Below are 17948 nucleotides of genomic sequence, written 5' to 3' on the forward strand. Positions count from 1 at the left end.
TTTGCCAATTGCGCAGTGGCAGATAGGATAGCACTCCAGAGGGTTAAGTTCATTGCCCAGAGGATCATTGGTTGTCCTCCCCTCTTTGGAACAGCTTTATAGCTCCTGCTGCCTTAAATTAATTAATTTATTTATTTATTTATTTATTTATTTGTCTTGTATGCCGCCCACTCCCGGAGGACTCCGGGTGGCTCACAAAAGACAAGGGAAAGGGGGGAACAAGACAAAGACAACATATTAAAAACAAAACCAACATTCACAATTTCTATGGAGGTAGATGCTTCTCAGCTCCCCCCAGCCTGCTGGAACAGCCAGGACTTGGTGGCTTTGCGGAAGGCCGGGAGGGTAGTAAGGATCCGGATCTCAACAGGGAGCTCGTTCCAGAGGGCCGGAGCTGCAACAGAGAAGGCTCTCCCCCGGGGAGTCGCCAGCCGACATTGGCTGGCAGATGGAATCCAGAGGAGACCCAACCTATGCGATCTAATTGGTCTGAGAGAGGTAATCGGCAGGAGGCGGTCTCTCAGGTACCCAGGTCCGATGCCATGTAGGGCTTTATAGGTAGCGACCAGCACCTTGAAGCGGATTCGGAGACTAATAGGTAGCCAGTGCAGCTCGCGGAGGATAGGTGTAACCTGGGTGTACCTTGGTGCACCCACAATCGCTCGGGCGGCTGCATTCTGGACTAATTGGAGTCTTCGAACACTCTTCAAGGGCAGCCCCATGTAGAGCGCATTACAATAATCCAGTCTTGAGGTCACAAGGGCGTGAGTGACTGTCTGAAGGGCCTCCCGATCCAGGTAGGGTCGCAATTGGTGCACCAGGCGAACCTGGGCAAAGGTCCCCCTGGTCACAGCCGACAGATGGTGTTCTAGAGTCAGCTGTGGGTCCAGGAGGACTCCCAAATTGCGAACCCTCTCTGAGGGGCGTATAATTTCGCCCCCCAGCCTGAGAGATGGAACAGTTGGACAATCTTTGGGAGGGAACATCAGAAGCCACTCGGTCTTGTCTGGATTGAGTGCCAACTTGTTTGCTCCCATCCAGACTCTAACAGCCTCCAGGCACTGGCACATCACTTCTACTGCTTCGCTGAGTTGGCACGGGGCAGACAGATATAGCTGCGTATCGTCTGCATATTGGTGATACTTAATCCCGTGCCGGCGTATGATCTCACCCAGCGGCTTCATGTAGATGTTAAATAGGAGGGGGGACAGGACCGAACCCTGCGGCACCCCATACTTGAGGGGCCTTGGGGTCGATCTCTGCCCTCCGACCAACACCGACTGCAACCTGTCCGAGAGGTAGGAGGAGAACCACCACAAAACGGTGCCTCCCACCCCCACCTCTCGCAACCGTCGCAGAAGGATACCATGGTCGATGGTATCGAAGGCCGCTGAGAGGTCAAGAAGCACAAGGATAGAGGGGTGACCCCTATCCCTGGCCCTCCAGAGATCATCGATCAGCGCGACCAAAGCAGTTTCCGTGCTGTAACCAGGCCTAAAACCCGACTGAAAAGAGTCTAGATAATCGGCTTCATCCAAGGACCGTCGGAGTTGCGAGGCCACCACTTTCTCAACAACCTTCCCTACAAAGGGAAGGTTGAAGACTGGACGATAGTTGCTCAAAATGGCTGGGTCCAAAGACGATTTCTTCAGGAGGGGTCTCACCACCGCATCCTTTAGGAGGGGTGGGAAGATTCCCTCCCGGAGAGAGGTGTTCACAATCGTCTGGATCCAGCCGCGTGTTACCTCCCTGCTGGTCGAGACCAGCCAGGAGGGACACGGGTCCAGTATACAAGTGGAGGCACTCACCGCTCCCATGGCCTTGTCCACTTCATCAGGAGAAGCCCATTGAAACTCAATCCATAAAGCATGCTCAAGACCCTCCCCCGGTACCTCGGCTGGTATCGTGCAATTGGAGTCCAGCTCTGTCCGAATCCGAGCGACTTTATCCGTCAAATACTGAACAAATTCCTCAGCTCTACCCTGTAGAGGGTCACCCGCATCCCTCCCTTTCAAGAGGGAGCGGGTTATTCTAAACAAGGCGGCTGGGCGCGATTCGGCGGATGCAATAAGGGCGGCAAAATGCGAACATTTCGCCGCCCGTATTGCCACGAGATAGAAACATTCTCAAAGATCCATCCTGAGCACTTTTTTTTGTAACTATTACCAACTGGCAGACGGTACAGGATAATAAAAACAAGGACAAATAGGCTGAAAAACAGCTTCTATCCCAGGGCAATAACCATTTTGAATTCTACTGTATAGTGCCATATTGGGTTTTCAGTTTCAATTATATAGAATGTAAAGGATGTATGTTTGTGTTTTTATTTTTATAATTGTAATGTACACTGAAGACAGCATTTAATTTCATTGTACCATGTGCAATGACAATAAAGTAAACTAACTAACTAACTAACAACTGGCAGTCAGAAGACAGGATGAAAATTTCACAACATATAGATATATTTAACCAGATCCAATTGGGAAAATATGACAATCCTAGACAAGGCCAAGTCAAAAAATGCTAGGGAATTTCTATTACATTTTATAATTCTTATAAATCAGCAATAGACACATAAGATATTAACAACATAGACTATAGACTATGCCAAAGAGACAATCAACTAATCGAAAAGAAAATAAAAAGACTCCAGAATCTCTCCACCAGCACCAAATCAGCATATATTAACTCAAAGGTAACTTCAGACCAACAATCAAGTAATCCAGGAGTGTCAAACTCAAGGCCCACTGGGCAAATCTGTCCCACGGGATGCGTAAATCTGGACCATGGGGTCAACCTAGAAATAGCAAAGGACTGCCCACAGTGCCTCTGCCAGCCAAAACGGGGTACGGAGGCACATTTGTCCCCTCGCACATCATTTTCAGCCTGGACTGCCTCCTGCAGCATCCTGCCGGCCAAACGGGGGCACTGAGAGCCATGTGTGGTCCCCCTGTGCTCTGCTTTGGCCAGCAGGGTCATCTCTGCAGGAGGTCATCCCAGCACTGTCCCTCCTGCACTCCATTTTGACCAGTAGAGTGCTGCAGGAGGCATCCTTCCTGTCTCTCCCCCCTGTCCGGCCCACGGAGGAGAACTACAATGCTGATCCAGCCCTTGAAGAAATCCAGTTTGACACCCCTGAAGTAAGCAATACCCCAATCAAGGAACTGCCAAAGGGCTATCAGTAAACAGCCCAACCAAAGAATCTCTAAGGCCGCCCCCATACATATAGACAAGCAAGTCACCACAATATAAACTGACAATAAACAAGAACAACTTGCTAACACTGATGTGGTTACTGAATTTGGGTAATGAAACACTGCAAGACAACAAGCAAGTTCAGAGAGCACCAAGGACTCCTTAGTTTAAAATCTGGTAGTCCAAGTCTTCCTCTTTCCTTTGCATCTTGTATAAGTGTTCTGATCATTTTATTTGTTTGCTTATTTAGTCATGTCCTGCCTTTATTATTTTTACAAATAACTTAAGGCAATAATTCACACGAATCCAGAGGAAAAAATAAGTTGCATTACAGGTAATGGTTAGTTACCACAATTAGTCACTAAGCAAAGCAGTTACTAGATAGAAAATCATACAACTGTGACTGTGGTTTTGATTGCCTCCTAACATCTCTTTGGAATGTTCATTCCACTGCTGGATAGTTAACAAAAATGGTATTTACATTTATTGGAGAGAAAAGAATAAGAAAGGGGGTTTCCAGGTATGCATATTGCATGGAGTACATCCCTAGTCCAATATGAGCACTGAAATATGGGAAGAAGCAGTGAAGGATAGGGTTTCCCCAAGGACTTTCTTGTATGTAGTCCCAACTCAAGCAGAGTGGCAAGGCAGTCTGGAACATTTGTTCCTGCTTAGCAACATGGGTGACTAGGCGTCTACTTAAAAAATGCACCCAACAAGTGCTGCATGTTTCCTCCTGGAGGGTCTATGATCCAGAAGGACTCAAAGTCCAGTGGCAATGAGCAAGTAAAAGGTGGCTCTGCAACCACTGACCAATTTTTTTAGTCAAACTTTTCCTCACAATGAAATTTTTCCTCACTATAAGAACTCCATCTTTTTGTTAAGGCCAGTTAACTTTGTCAGTTTGCCCCAAGTCTGAATAAATGGGGCATAATATCATCCCTTCAACGTGACTGCTGTGTCCCACATCAAACTGTAGATTACATCATGACCAGCTGAATCTGAAGGCATATATTGCTCCAGTATCTGATTTTTTTAATATAAACAATGCTGTGCTTCAGTGGTTAGATGGCCTAGTCATTTGTATTTGAACATAGATTTGTTTTAATTTATATTTTATTGTGTTTTACTAATCTAGGTGAAATCTTAATATATAATGTTAGTCTGCGTAGGATAGGTCATACATTAAACAAATAAATAAACTTTCTCATGCAGTTCCTGCACCATCAAAATGGAAAAAGCTGGCTAGGGTCCTAAGCTCGCACAGCCTAAACTGGTTGGTTTCATGCCTGTGGGTGCCTTCTCTTTGCAAGCATGCAGGGGCAGAGACTCAAGATGCATTCAACCTATAATATAAAACAGGGCTGGAAAAGCATCCCTTTGGATCCTTATACATTCCTAATAATGTTTTGAACAGTAATAAAGAACCTTATCAGTGCATATATATTTTTTTTTTAAATGTTTATTGGTAAACATATGCATAATTTGACAGTTTGCTTTCATAAATTATTCATTAATTTCATTATTTTCGGTCTGTGTTGTCTATGGTTTTTAATCAATCATTTCCTTTACACTGTAAATCTCAAAAATAGTGTTCTACCTGCAAATTTTAACATAATATACATTAATAGTATTTTGAAGGTTTGTGAAAGTGTATTAGAAATTGCTAATTTATAATTGGATTTTAATGAAACAGCAGAAGATACTGACATAATATATTTTTGCAAATTCTAGGAGGCGAAATTAAGGATGGGTAGAAAGGCTCTGCTAAACTGGTGAGGTGATGGTAAGTGTAAAGGCTATTTGAATAGCAAGGAATTGATGTAACTTAGTTGTTTAGCAGCTGATTAGATATGTCATTAACTTATTGTTAATTTAGGTATATTATTAGCATGTCTAAATTTTGTCTATATTCATACTATTTTTTCAGTCTTTTAGCTGTCAATTTATTTTACATTATATTAGCCGAGGTAGCGCAGTGGTTAGAGTGCAGTACTGCAGCCACTTCAGCTGACTGTTAGCTGCAGTTCGGCGGTTCAAATCTCACCGGCTCAGGGTTGACTCAGCCTTCCATCCTTCCGAGGTGGGTAAAATGAGGACCCAGACCGTGGGGGCAATATGCTGACTCTGTAAACCGCTTAGAGAGGGCTGAAAGCCCTATGAAGCGGTATATAAGTCTAACTGCTATTGCTATTATCTCCATTTGAACATGAATGCAGGAGAAGTAGTAAATTATCACCCCTAGCAGAACACAGTCAACCAATTTTTTATTCTACTTTTGATCTTAATTGTTCACCACATAGATGAAAAATAAAATATAAAATGTACCACTATAGCTAGACTGATCCACAGTTGTGCTGTGAAGAAATGGCATTTGGCTATAGGTATGAGAAGAATGAAAAAAATATTAATAGAGAGTTTCAGAAAACTTTATTCCATGTTGAGCTTATTCCATGAGAAAGAAACTGAAAATAATATCATCTTCATTCTGTTAGATATAAGATGGGACATGGAGAAACAACTTCAGCTGTTCCTAAAGCATATGTCTTGAAATTCCAGTTTAGACTAGTTTGGTTTTGTCATTTTGGAAGATGGCCAGGTCTCCCAATTTTATCATCCTCAAATCTGATAATGAGGCCATCGGTGTAATTTTCCACATCATTAATAAAAATATTAAATAATATTTACCTCAAGATAGATTGATGTAAAGCAGCAGCTAACTCTCAGAGCAGTTAACTAGCCAATTGTGAGCTAGCTCATCAGTGAGAATGTTGCATGGATTTTTTTATCAGAACATTTGCTGAAATCAAGGTGAATTATATTCATAGTATTCCCTTTGCCTACTGGAATAATTACCCTGCCAAAGATCATAATTGTTTTCAGGGTAATATATTAGCCTGATTTATTACCTGCTCTAACATATATTTAGAGATCAGTAATCAGTAACTTGATAATTACTAGGCTTCTCTCCCCTCCCCCCTATTTTTTTTAAAATGGCACCTCCCCTGACAGTTAGTTCCTATATCACAGTGTTTCTCAACCTTGGCAACTTGAAGATGTCTGGACTTCAAGTCCCAGAATTCCCCAGCCAGCGAATGCTGGCTGGGGAATTCTGGGAGTTGAAGTCCAGACATCTTCAAGTTGCCAAGGTTGAGAAACACTGCTATATCATTTCCAGTTGTGCAATACTGGTAACTCTTTGGGAAGATAAAGATATGTGGTCCACTACCCATAGATTGCACAAAATTATTATAAAGTTTAGGCATAATGTTCGTGATCTGCCAAAGCTATTCAGCCATAGGCAGAGGTTTCATCTGAAATCTTACAACAATACTATGTCTTCATTCCTAGAATAAAGAAGACATAACTTTAATAATTAACAAAACTGTCCAGAAAACAAGTGTTTGTTTAACACCCTGCCTTTATTATTTTTATAAACAAGGTGGTGAACATACAGTATCTAATATTTCCTCCTCCTCCTATTTTCTCTACAAAACAACACTATGAGATGAGTTGGACTTGAGAGAGAGTGATTGGCCCAAGGTCACCGAGGAGGCTTTCATATCTAAAACTCAGTCTTTGATTTCTAGTTTTGTGCCTTAACTACTAGAGCAAACTGGCTCTTTAACTTTTAAAACACATAGAATAAATTTTTTCGATATTGTCTTAGTTGATCCCTTTTAGATATTGTGAAAACTACATGTCATGAAATCTTATGCCTTTTAATTAAATGTGTTAGTTGAAAAAATATTAAGAGATTCTTCATATTTTTTTGCTTCTTTGTAATATGCAGTATGAAGGTTATTACAAGGGTATCTTTGTAAGAAATAAGGATTTGTTCCAAGGATAAGATTGAAATTGTGAGCATTTGTCCATATAGTTGGCAAGATTGGACCTACCTTGATTACACTTAAGTATATTAGTCAATCCAGGATCAGAATTATTAGAAGGATGCATATTTTCTATTAGTGATTTGGACAGTCATTCATTTACTAAATATAGTGCATAGGTTGTATAAATAATAAAAAACAGCTACAGTACAGAGTTTTTATAGGTTTTCACAAATTTGCCTTGCAGTTATAAAGGCTTTCAGAGCAATGATCTGTTTTTCCACTAAGTAAGCTCAGTGATATGCACTTTCCTGGATGGCATTAGCTAACCATAAACAGATAACTGACAAAGGTAAATCTGAAAGTACAGATTCTGAAACCAAAATAAATGTGTTTTTAAAAAGAACTCAAATTATAGAAATACCCAAAGAGTTTCAGCTTTATTATTGATTGCTGTTGGATTAAAACATTCCTGGAATTATCTGCAGAAAATTTAAGGCAAAATTATGTTATAGTGAACATTTATTTTCTTAATTTGTACCAATTAGACTTATCAAAAAGAAGCATGCTGTCTTCAACATGACTTCATTTCCCAGAAATTGATTTCATTTAGTATTGCCAACTTCAGATTACTTGACCATGTTGTGGCCTAATAGAATAACCTTAATTCCATACAAACTTTAGAAATATATGTTTCACTCATATTTATTTTGCTACAGTAAAAGATGTATTCTGACTTATTTAGTTCTAGGCATTCTTAATTAGATACAACTCTATGGATAACCCTCTGGAAGCATAAAGGGAAAACAAACAGGATAAAACTCTATAGTGGACAGATTGCTTAAATCTGCTTATTTTTACTCGGGTAAAAATTGAGTTTACTAGAGTTCAGTTACTCATAAATTTTATATAATTGTATATCCAGTCATTATATCTATTTTTAAAAATCTTTTTGAAGGAAAATTGTAAAACTCAGAAAAATGCTCTTCCCATTGTTTTATGTGGACAGTAAATGTTGATATCCATGTACATGGCAGCTAACCTTTATATCAGTGGTTCTCAACCTGTGGTTCGGAACCCCTTTGGGGGTCGAATGATCCTTTCACAGGGGTCGACTAAGACCATTGGAAAACACATATTTTGGAAAAAATACGGAAAACAAAATAATTTTATGGTTGGGGGTCACCACAACATGAGGAACTGTATTAAAGGGTTGCGGCATTAGGAAGGTTGAGACCCACTGCTTTATATGATCATTGCTCTTAACATGGTTATAGATTTATATACATACTTGTGCCTATATAATTTTCTGTAGGTTAACAATATCAAAAGTAAATATAGGAAATACGAAAATAATGTATTCATTAGCGTGAAGTTAAGGTATAAAGTTAGAACTGGGCACAAAGTCACACAGAATTCTGCAAGATAAGGACTAGGCTGATTTTGCATTGCTCTGTATTTTTATGGTATTCCCATTTGCTACATAACAGGTAAATATGTGCCTTTAGTCCCTCATTGGAAAAAACTTATAAAGCAGCTGGATGAGACTAAAAAATAAACAATCCATGGTTGCTTTAATGATTTGAAGATGGGAACCCTGGCACAGAACTTTTCATTTCCAGGTTCTTTTTCTTTTTATCGATTTATCCAGCACTTGCTACAATACTCCAAAAACATAATAAAAATCTCTGCCACAAACAATTATGGAGTTTTAATATCTTCAAATTTGTAATGATGTACTAGAAACCTACATACCTGTAGTTCAAGTTGCTTTCAGTATAATATGAATATCTTCAGTGGTTTAGTTTGGGGGATGGGCCAATTGTCTAATAATGTATACTTGATTGGCCACTAAACATTCAATGCCACATGAAAGAGTGACTGGGTTATTATTGTTTATGTTAGCAATGCTATTGGTATGTCAGTAATGCAGTGTTCTTCAATTTAGCAGCTAAGCATAGTCTATAAGTGTCTTGTCTATGCTTCATTCTTCCTCTGCACATTTTTTGCTTGCTCCGCCCCATTCTTCTGAGAATTGCTCTGAAATCACTTTCCTGTACTTATGAAAGCTGGTCAGAAACTAATAGTTCATGTTTGAAATAATTATTTCCATAGCTTTAGCAACTATTTTAATGTCTGATTTTGCTGGTTACTGATAAACTCACACTACTCCCTTGTAAAGCATTTATGATTAAAAATCATAAAACACGCGATATTCTAATTATCTTTTATTTTCTATTTACCAGCTTTACTACCTTTTATTTACTACTTATTTGGGGATGGGACTTTGTATTTATATGTACTGCCATAGTTTTAAAAACAGAAAATATTTCAAACTCACTTTGTTAGTCTGCAGATTATAGAAAAGCTATCAGCACATTAAGGTTTTGATAAGTTGTGCTATGTATATGTGGTAGATTTTTGTCTTCCTAACTCAGGGAATATAAACATGATAACGGAATATGCTTCCTGCTATGAAGTACAAAATTCTTTGTGCGAATTATACATAAATGGAAATGCATAAAATATCCATGGTATGCTATTTACCCATTTTTATAAGACAAGGGAATACTTGTAGACACCAATATTATGTTTGGCCACCAGAGGTCTCTTTTTCTCTTTTGCTGAAAACTACATATAGATAAAATAACTTCACTGTACACCAAAAGAGAGATTATCTGTAAACTATATATGTTTGGAGAGAGAATTTTGTTGTGGCAGGCATCTTTGATTAAATGGCTTGCTTTGTTGCCTGGACAAATGCCTGTTTGAGGACTCCTTAGCCAGAATTCAATTTTTTTTCACATATAAAGAAACCACCTATACAACTGTCACCAAATTATAGTTCTCCTGGGTACTCAAATTGTCCCACTATGAACATAATGCAAAAACGTAGGCCTCTGAAAAAGGACCTAATGCTGGAAAAGGTAGAACTAAAGAGAAGGACCAGCAGCAGCAAAGGAGATGAATCAATTACAGTGGCAATGAATGGATTTTAGAAGATCTGAAGACTATATTGTCTCCTGGATCACTCTGGAAAATCCTATGTAGTCACTGAGAGTCAGCACCAACTTGATGGCACATAATCACTAGCAACTATATTGTTATTTCTGTTGTTTGTTCAATCAGTTATCCTTTCCATAAGGAAATTGTTCCTTCTTTAAAGAGTAATCTTGGAATATATTTTATAAAATATTCAGCCTATATTATGTAATATTTTAAGTACACATATAAAGAAATTCAGTTTAACTTAACAATTGATCTACCAAAACAGTTGTATTAGTAGACTGGAAGTCTAAAAATAATAGAAAATTGTGTGACTGCTTTTGAAAAAAAGGGTTTTCTATTTATACATTTTAAAGTAAGAATTGTTGCATTGTAAAATGCTGTTTAGTAATGCAAGAGAATCCTTTTGTAGCAAGCTAAATTCTCCTTGTTACAGGGTTAGTGGAGGCACCATTGAAAGACCAAGTTAGGGACAGATCATCATGGAGAAAATTTAGATGGTTGCTAAGAGTCAACACTGACTTGATGGCACATAATCAATAATTCTTTTCAGAAGGTCTTTGTAATTCAGTGATTCAGAAAACAATTCTGTGGTATTGTTTTTAAATTGGAAAATGATGTGCTTTCAAATATTCATTACATTTATTAGTAATCCATCTAAATATTTGTTACAATGTTACTAATTGAGAAAGAAAAAAAACTGGCAATCCAAGAGAGAATTAATTAGTAAGGATTTGCAAAGCATTCAAAAGAAGCACTTCACAGTTTTTGTTCATATAAACTATGCACTACATCTTGAAGCATTAAAGTTGTCATCACTTCAGAAGGATGGTAAAGCCACTTCAGAGGCTGTTGCTGGCTATGTATTTGTGTTTGTGCATGCATAACTACTTCATTGGTAATCCAACCAGAAATATTGCCTTTGCAAAATAGAAATAATCTTCAAAGTAGCCATGTAAGTGTCCCAAAGAACATTACTGATTTAATGGAATAGAGACATTGTTCTACTCATAGATTAGAAAGCACTTCTTTCAACTACATTGCATACCCTATTGAGTTTTAAATATTGTTAATTCTTAACTTCTCCACTTATTTCAACATCTCCCATATGTGAGCTGAGTCTATTCTTTTGTTCAAATTCATCATGCAACTCAACATACTTTATTACAATGTTAATTAATATAAATCTAAATAGGTAGTGGTACCAAATTTTTTCCTCTAAAATTGACTAAAAGTTAGAAACCTGCAAATTATTCCAGTAGCTAAAGATGTCCAAGTAGCTGGAAGTCATGTATCCATTCCAGTATAGAATGATGCTACTCTAATGACTGGTGTCATTCTTAATTAAAATTAAAACTGGCAGGAGGTAGAGAATGACACCCATGCAAGTCACTGATAACAGCATTAAGAGATTAACTGATTCTTGAAGCCACAGAAAGATTTAAATTTTAGTGGAGTGCCAATTTTGTAATCCAGTCTAATTCTGTAGATATCTACTCACAAGAAAACTACCCTAATTTATTTATAAGAAATTATTAATAATAATTAATATCTGAATGTCTGGCATGGTTGAGATATCATCATATGTAAAAAACAAAGTCCATTTTTTTCCATCTGCTTACCTATCAAACCTAAAAGAAAAACCTCCAGTTCAGTGATACATTTACTCTTAAGAATTCTCTGAATTAAAGTACATATCTGATTGCAATAACTATTAGCCTTCTTATATAGCCACAAAAGGTGGTGAAAAAAATGGCTTCAGAGAGGTTACATTGCCAACATGTTTAACATACCAGTTATACTTCTTCGATGATGTATCAATATACATCACCTTGTAAAAATTCTCTTTAAATTATAACTCAGTGAATTTCAGTTCCTTCTATATAACCTCCCACTGATTTAGCATTATATTTTATCCCAAAAAACCTTGCCCACTTAGTCATAAAATCTTTAACATTGATCGTATATATTCAATAAATGTTTATACATCTTGGCAACAAGATGCTCATTGTTAGTATACTAATCCAGTTCAAATTAAGTTTTCTCATTTATAAAACCAAAATTCTTATCTGAATTACATCTTTCTAACAGTTTAACATAAACAAACAATTAACAATTAAAATCCTCCTTTTCCGGTTGCTCCCTGTTTTTTTTTATTTAAAGTCTCCTTCAAAAAGTCAATAAATCTGCTTAAGTCAACTAAATATGTATAAAGTTTATTGGAGTGACAATCATAGAGGAATTTTGGAAGGCAATCTCATTATTCCAAACATTCAGTATGGCATGAAAACATTAACTCTATTATGTTTAATCTCTATTAACTATTATGGTTTGTCATATGATAGATAGGCGTGACACTCAAATCTCGAACCATATCCTTTCATATCCAGTAACCTTCTATTTTTTCAAAGTGATACAGTCTTTCATGTGTATCAAACTTCAAGCAGGAAAATACAATTGTAAATTATATAAGCCTAACCTTATCTCTTTTTTTTATATATCTTGCAACAATTTATGTTTAATTTTCCCCCTCGCTATAAAAACATTTAAATAGGTTGTTATTGATATTGATGACAGCAAAAAGTACTGATATTGATGTCTGCAAAAAGATCATAGTTACTGAAAGAAATCTGTTTTAGTAGGTGCAAGTTATGTATATGTGTGATATTGGATTTTCTTCCCTTCGACTGTATCCAACTTTCAGAGACTGCCTGGACAAGTCCGTGCATTTTCCTTACCAAGATTTCAGAAGTGGTTTGCCATTGCCTGCTTTCTAGGGCTGAGAGAAAATGACTAGCCCACAGTCACCCTTTTGGCTTTGTGCTTAAGGCTGGACCCGAACTCCAGGTCTCCTGGTTTCTAGCCTGATACTTTAATCACAATCCAAAGGTGAATTGTGAAATATAGTAGTAGTTCAAAGGGAGAGAAACCATCAAAAGTTTTGATGTGCATTTAAACAGGAAGCCTTAATTTCCCTCCAAACAAGTAAGTCAATGTTCTAGAATCTTGAACTTGAAATATTCTAGATCACAATGTGCAAAATGGTGAGGATTCCTGTATGTTTAGCTGAATAGATTTCTTTAGACAGCAATAGATAAAAGACTCATTGTGATAGCTTCATCAATATAATATTGCTATGGTATACTTGAGGCAGACTATGTAAGTTGCTAAATCAAGCCAAATATATATATACTGTATATACTACAATATTACTACAGTCTTTTGCAAATTGGTACCAACCAAGTAAATTGAGTTCCTCAGAATTATCAGCCAACAGTATATCAATCAGCCATGCTCAGCGGGAATTCTGAAATAAGTTGTCCCAATATATCAGCTGCAATAAACAAAGTAATTTTTTGTATTCTACTTTCTGTGAGCAAAAGCAAAATTAAAAAAATATATACTTAACTATTTATTCAACGTGTAATTTCTTATTTTTAATCTTTTAATGTTTCCTAACAGAGAGCTTGCCTACTTATATCATTTTATGAGCATTGTTATAAAATACATATACTATAATTTACCATTCGTTCCAAAATAATAAATAAAATTTCAGAGAAAAGGTTATTGTTTTCTAATATATATTTACAAGCATGCATAATTACAAAATTGACATGTTCAAGTGTTGAATTTGAGTGCCCTATGTATTAGATGAAGAATTCAACAGATTGAAGTAATATCGTATTACTTCTTACATAGGTATCAATCCATTGAATCACTAGGTTTTACTTGCAAATAGATATTTAGAGGAGGTTATTTTATGTAAGAGATGTACATGGTGAACCTAGAAGAAATAGTGATTTAATAATGTACATTTGCTTACTGAAGATCTCTCTTCAGTCCCTTTAGCACATGGAATCCTTCACAGATACTACTGTACATTGCCGTTCTGGATGAGTGGAAGATAAATGTTTTTTTTTTTTTAATGACGTTCTATTACAGAAGTCAACATATTTACTTAAAATCTGTAGAGATTCTCAGTCATCCAGGTCATGGTTGTCCCAAAGGTGCTTTTTCAGGAGGCAATTACTTCCTTGTTTTTCTTTTGAATTCATTTCGATCCCTCACTATCCTGTCAGAGCTGAAGAAGCTTCTTGGATGAGAAGCGAAACATTTTCAAAAGAAAAACAAAGGCCAATTGCCTCCTGAAAAAGCACCTTTGGGACAACATATTTATTTGTTACAAAGTAAGCATATATCACCTCATATGTTTTTATTCCACTTTTTAAACTATTTGTCTGTACATTGCTTACAACTAAGCTTCTGGAAAAAAAAAGAAAAAGGATATCTGGCAGGGAGACAACTCAGTTATTTAGAAAACTAAACCTTACGGCAGACAGTAATACCTTTAAGGTGATGCTTCTCAAACCTTTATCTTCAATACCCAAAACTGCATATCAGAATGTCTTATTTTACCCAATATAAGTAAAACTTTTTAAGTCAATTTAAATGTCCGTTGTGATAGGTTTGTATGCTTTTACCCAAAGAAAAAAACATTTTACCTAATTTGGGGTAATTTACCTAGGTTTAGGGAAAACTTTTTAAGCTAACAACATAAAGTTTCATAATACATTTTAGCATATAGATTTTTCTCCTTCCAATTTGCATGAGATTTCTCTTTTTAGAGTCACACATAAACACATATATACATAGTTCTTAAGGTTTTGACCTAGAAATAAGAGACTGAGTTGTAACTCTGTTAGTGTGAAAGCTGACTGGGTGACTTTGGTCAGTTACTCTCTCTCAGCTCAACTTATCTCATAGGGCTGTTTTGAGGAAAATAGGAAGAGGATGGAACAGTATGTATGTTCAATGTCTGCAATTATTATAAAGTAATAACAACAGGATAAAATAATGTAGTCTTCATTGGTTCCATGGCATTCAGTCATCCTTGAATCTTCCAAATACATCAAAATGTAATTATCATCCTAACCAATTAGACTATGCTAGAAACTCTAGCCTAATTTAAGGCAGCCTGGAAATCAACAGGCTGCCATAATTGAAGTGTCAAATCAAATGTATTTATTTGGGTAAAAACATGTATTATATTTTATGAAGAGGTGGCAACTTTATCCAACTTCATCTCATGTACAAGTTGTGTTCTTTCCTAAATTGGGAAGCCCTTCAGACAGTCACTCATTCCCTAGTCAGTCACAGTTTAACTAACACAATGCGCTCTGTCCTGGACTGCCCCCGAAGACCATTTGGAATCTTCCACTGGGCCAGGACACAACATTGCTTCTGAATAGGTAGTGGTGGGCATAGTATGGCCATGTGGCACCTTTGCTCTGTGAGTTGCACTGACTGTCCAGTCCACCAGTGTGAGGTGGCAGGGTTGATGATCTTTTCAACTCGAAAGCGTTAGCTTTCAGGCAGTCTCTGTCAGAAGTTCATTTGAAAATCTCTGTACCTCTGACCCTGGCATTCTGAATGGCTTTAAAGACCTATCTGTTCTTCCAAGCTTTAACTTAGGTGGGATCTCTTATTTAATGTGCTTTTTGGTATTATTGCCAAACCATCTTCTTGTTCTTTTTCTCTTTTTTTTTTGTTCTTATTTTTCTTTATTTTGTCATACTGAATTTTTGTTGTTATATTGTAAGTCAGCCAGAGCTGTCTGAAGTTGGGCAATGCGTAAAATGGATTTAATTTAACTTACAATTCCTTAGTATTTTTGTGTAAGTGCTTAAAGAAATCTTGGATGGTAGAAGTAAGATAGTTGAATTATGAGAAATAATCTCTCAATCTTGAGAAAGTAAGTCAAATATGATTATTTCAAAAGCCAAACTGCAGCTTTACTTAAGAAATTCTGATCTTATAAAATATCATCACTAATATTGCCAACTGAAATCCTAGATTCAATTGCGTATGTATATAGTATATGTGTACTATTTAGAATTAGATAAAATTGATTCAATCTTTATTTTTAAGTAGATTTTTTCACGTTACATCTAGTACAACTAAAAGTATGTATAATTCAGTCCATTCAGTTCTGAATGACCTCCTATTAATTGAGAAGAATTTACTTTTATGTGCATATGTTAGGATTCTAGCATCATCATTTTAGGCAATTTAAGATACTAATCATTCAGTCTAATTTTTTAACAATGCTAAATTAATTGACAATATCCTAGCAAATTATCATGTAATGAAATAAATTTACAAGATTACTGCTCACTTTTGGAGTGAAATAAGGATGCATATTCTCCCCTTATTTATTCAACCTTTATGCAGAAAACATAACGAAAACTGGATTTGAAGATGACAACTATGGCTTTAAAATTGAAAAAAGAAATCTACTCTAGTAAGAAAGTCAAGAAATAGAATGAAAAAATGTAATTCAGATTAAATATAGAATATATCAAACTGATTATAAATGATACAACTGTTCTTATAATTGACATGAAGATATTGAAGGTAGATAGTTTTTGCCTTTTAGAATCAAGTAACAACAGAAAACAGTTGTAAATCAAGAAATAAACCCCAGATTAGCACTTAGAGTAGCCATGTAGCCCTTGGAAAAGTTTTTCAGATGCCTGTACACTTATAAACCTACAAAGATTAGAATGGTACAGGCCACTGGTGGGATTCAATTTTTTTACTACCAGTTCTGTGGGCGTGTCTTGGTGGGTGTGGCATGACTTCATGGGCGTGGCAGGGGAAGGATACTGTATTCCCACCCCACTCCAAGGGAAGGTTACTACAAAATCCTCTTCCCTCTAGATCAGCTGGGACTCAGGAAGCAGAGAATAGATGGGGGCAGGGCCAGTCAGAGGGGGTATTTACCGGTTCTCCAAACTACTCAAAATTTCCGCTACTGGTTCTGGTTCTCCAGAACTGTTCAGAACCTGTTGAATACCACCTCTGATACACCAATAGTTTCCCTGTAACATTTTTTGTATATGAAAATTGACTTTTTGGGAAAGCAGTTGGATCAGTATTGAAGCTTTTGAACTTTGAGTTTTGGAGAAACTCCTTGAGATTGCCATGAATATCCAAGAAAAAACACAAACAGTTCATCCAAAAAAAAAAAAAACCCTAAAGTTCTTACTTGAAGCACAAGTGGACCAGATTGAGAACATAACTCAATCAAATGTCTGTGTGATTGCTAAGGGTCAAAACTGGCCTGATCAATCATAATCATCAAAATGCACACTTTGGAAAAGACTAGGAATACACATTTCAAACATTACATGAGCATAGCTCTTACCTGTCAGGTTTCCAAATAGCATCCAAAAGTAAATCAGAGTCCAAGGCAAAATGTTGCTCAACGTTCCAATTTCTTAAGAGAGCCATGTTGGTACATCTGGGAAACCCGAATGTGAAGGCTTCACTATTTTCCCATCCAGTTGAAAGTTCAAGATCTTGCCCCCACACCTATAAGTCCATCACATGATCCAATCTTCCACTGCCATGCTGACAGCTTCCACCCATCCAGTTCTGGTCAGGTGCAGAAACAAAGGATAACCTTGGCTTTCTAGAAAGAATTTTGCTATGGCTACATATCATCTAACTCTGTACAATCCCACCTCCCATTTCCCCACAATAGAAAATGCATAGTAGAATAATGGAAAGTGTGGCAGGCCTGAGATCCACAAGAAAACATGGTTGCAGGCCTGACACTGCTCTTAATTGAATCCTCTTTTCAGGTTTTCATGCAACGTAGAAAAGTTTTACAATTCTTTAATGAGTCAATTCATTACTTTTAATGCAGCTACAAACAGGTTACTTTAATAAATAGCAAAGAATTGTATGCTTGCATAAGTTTCTTTGCTGATTTGTATTTCTTCTTAATCGTTTTATATTTTGTTTATCTGTTTTCAGTGTTAAGGCATAGGCTTTGTTGTATATGTATTGAAACCATCACCCAGACACAAGAGTTAGGGAAATTTTTAAATAATTTAAACAATTGTCTATAAG

The 17948-nt window shown here is 36.8% G+C and overlaps 1 protein-coding gene across 9 annotated transcripts in view; it reads left to right on the top strand.

The window, feature by feature from the left end:
* The window catches only part of BBX (BBX high mobility group box domain containing), a 125444-nt gene that overhangs the window by 46079 nt on the left and 61417 nt on the right, over positions 1-17948 (top strand). For 5 of the 9 annotated variants that reach the window (XM_032219324.1, XM_032219322.1, XM_032219320.1 and 2 more), the window contains one exon: positions 13872-13935. The exons of 1 other annotated variant lie outside the window; for it this stretch is intronic. In XM_032219324.1, the coding sequence (XP_032075215.1) occupies positions 13872-13935 (64 nt within the window). Of the gene's footprint in view, positions 1-4929; positions 4982-13871; positions 13936-17948 lie in introns of all 9 variants that reach the window. 3 more of the 9 variants (XM_032219325.1, XM_032219326.1, XM_032219327.1) reach the window with 2 other exon arrangements.

This window comes from Thamnophis elegans, chromosome 6 (assembly GCF_009769535.1).
Source record: "Thamnophis elegans isolate rThaEle1 chromosome 6, rThaEle1.pri, whole genome shotgun sequence".
Taxonomy (NCBI): Eukaryota; Metazoa; Chordata; class Lepidosauria; order Squamata; family Colubridae; genus Thamnophis; species Thamnophis elegans.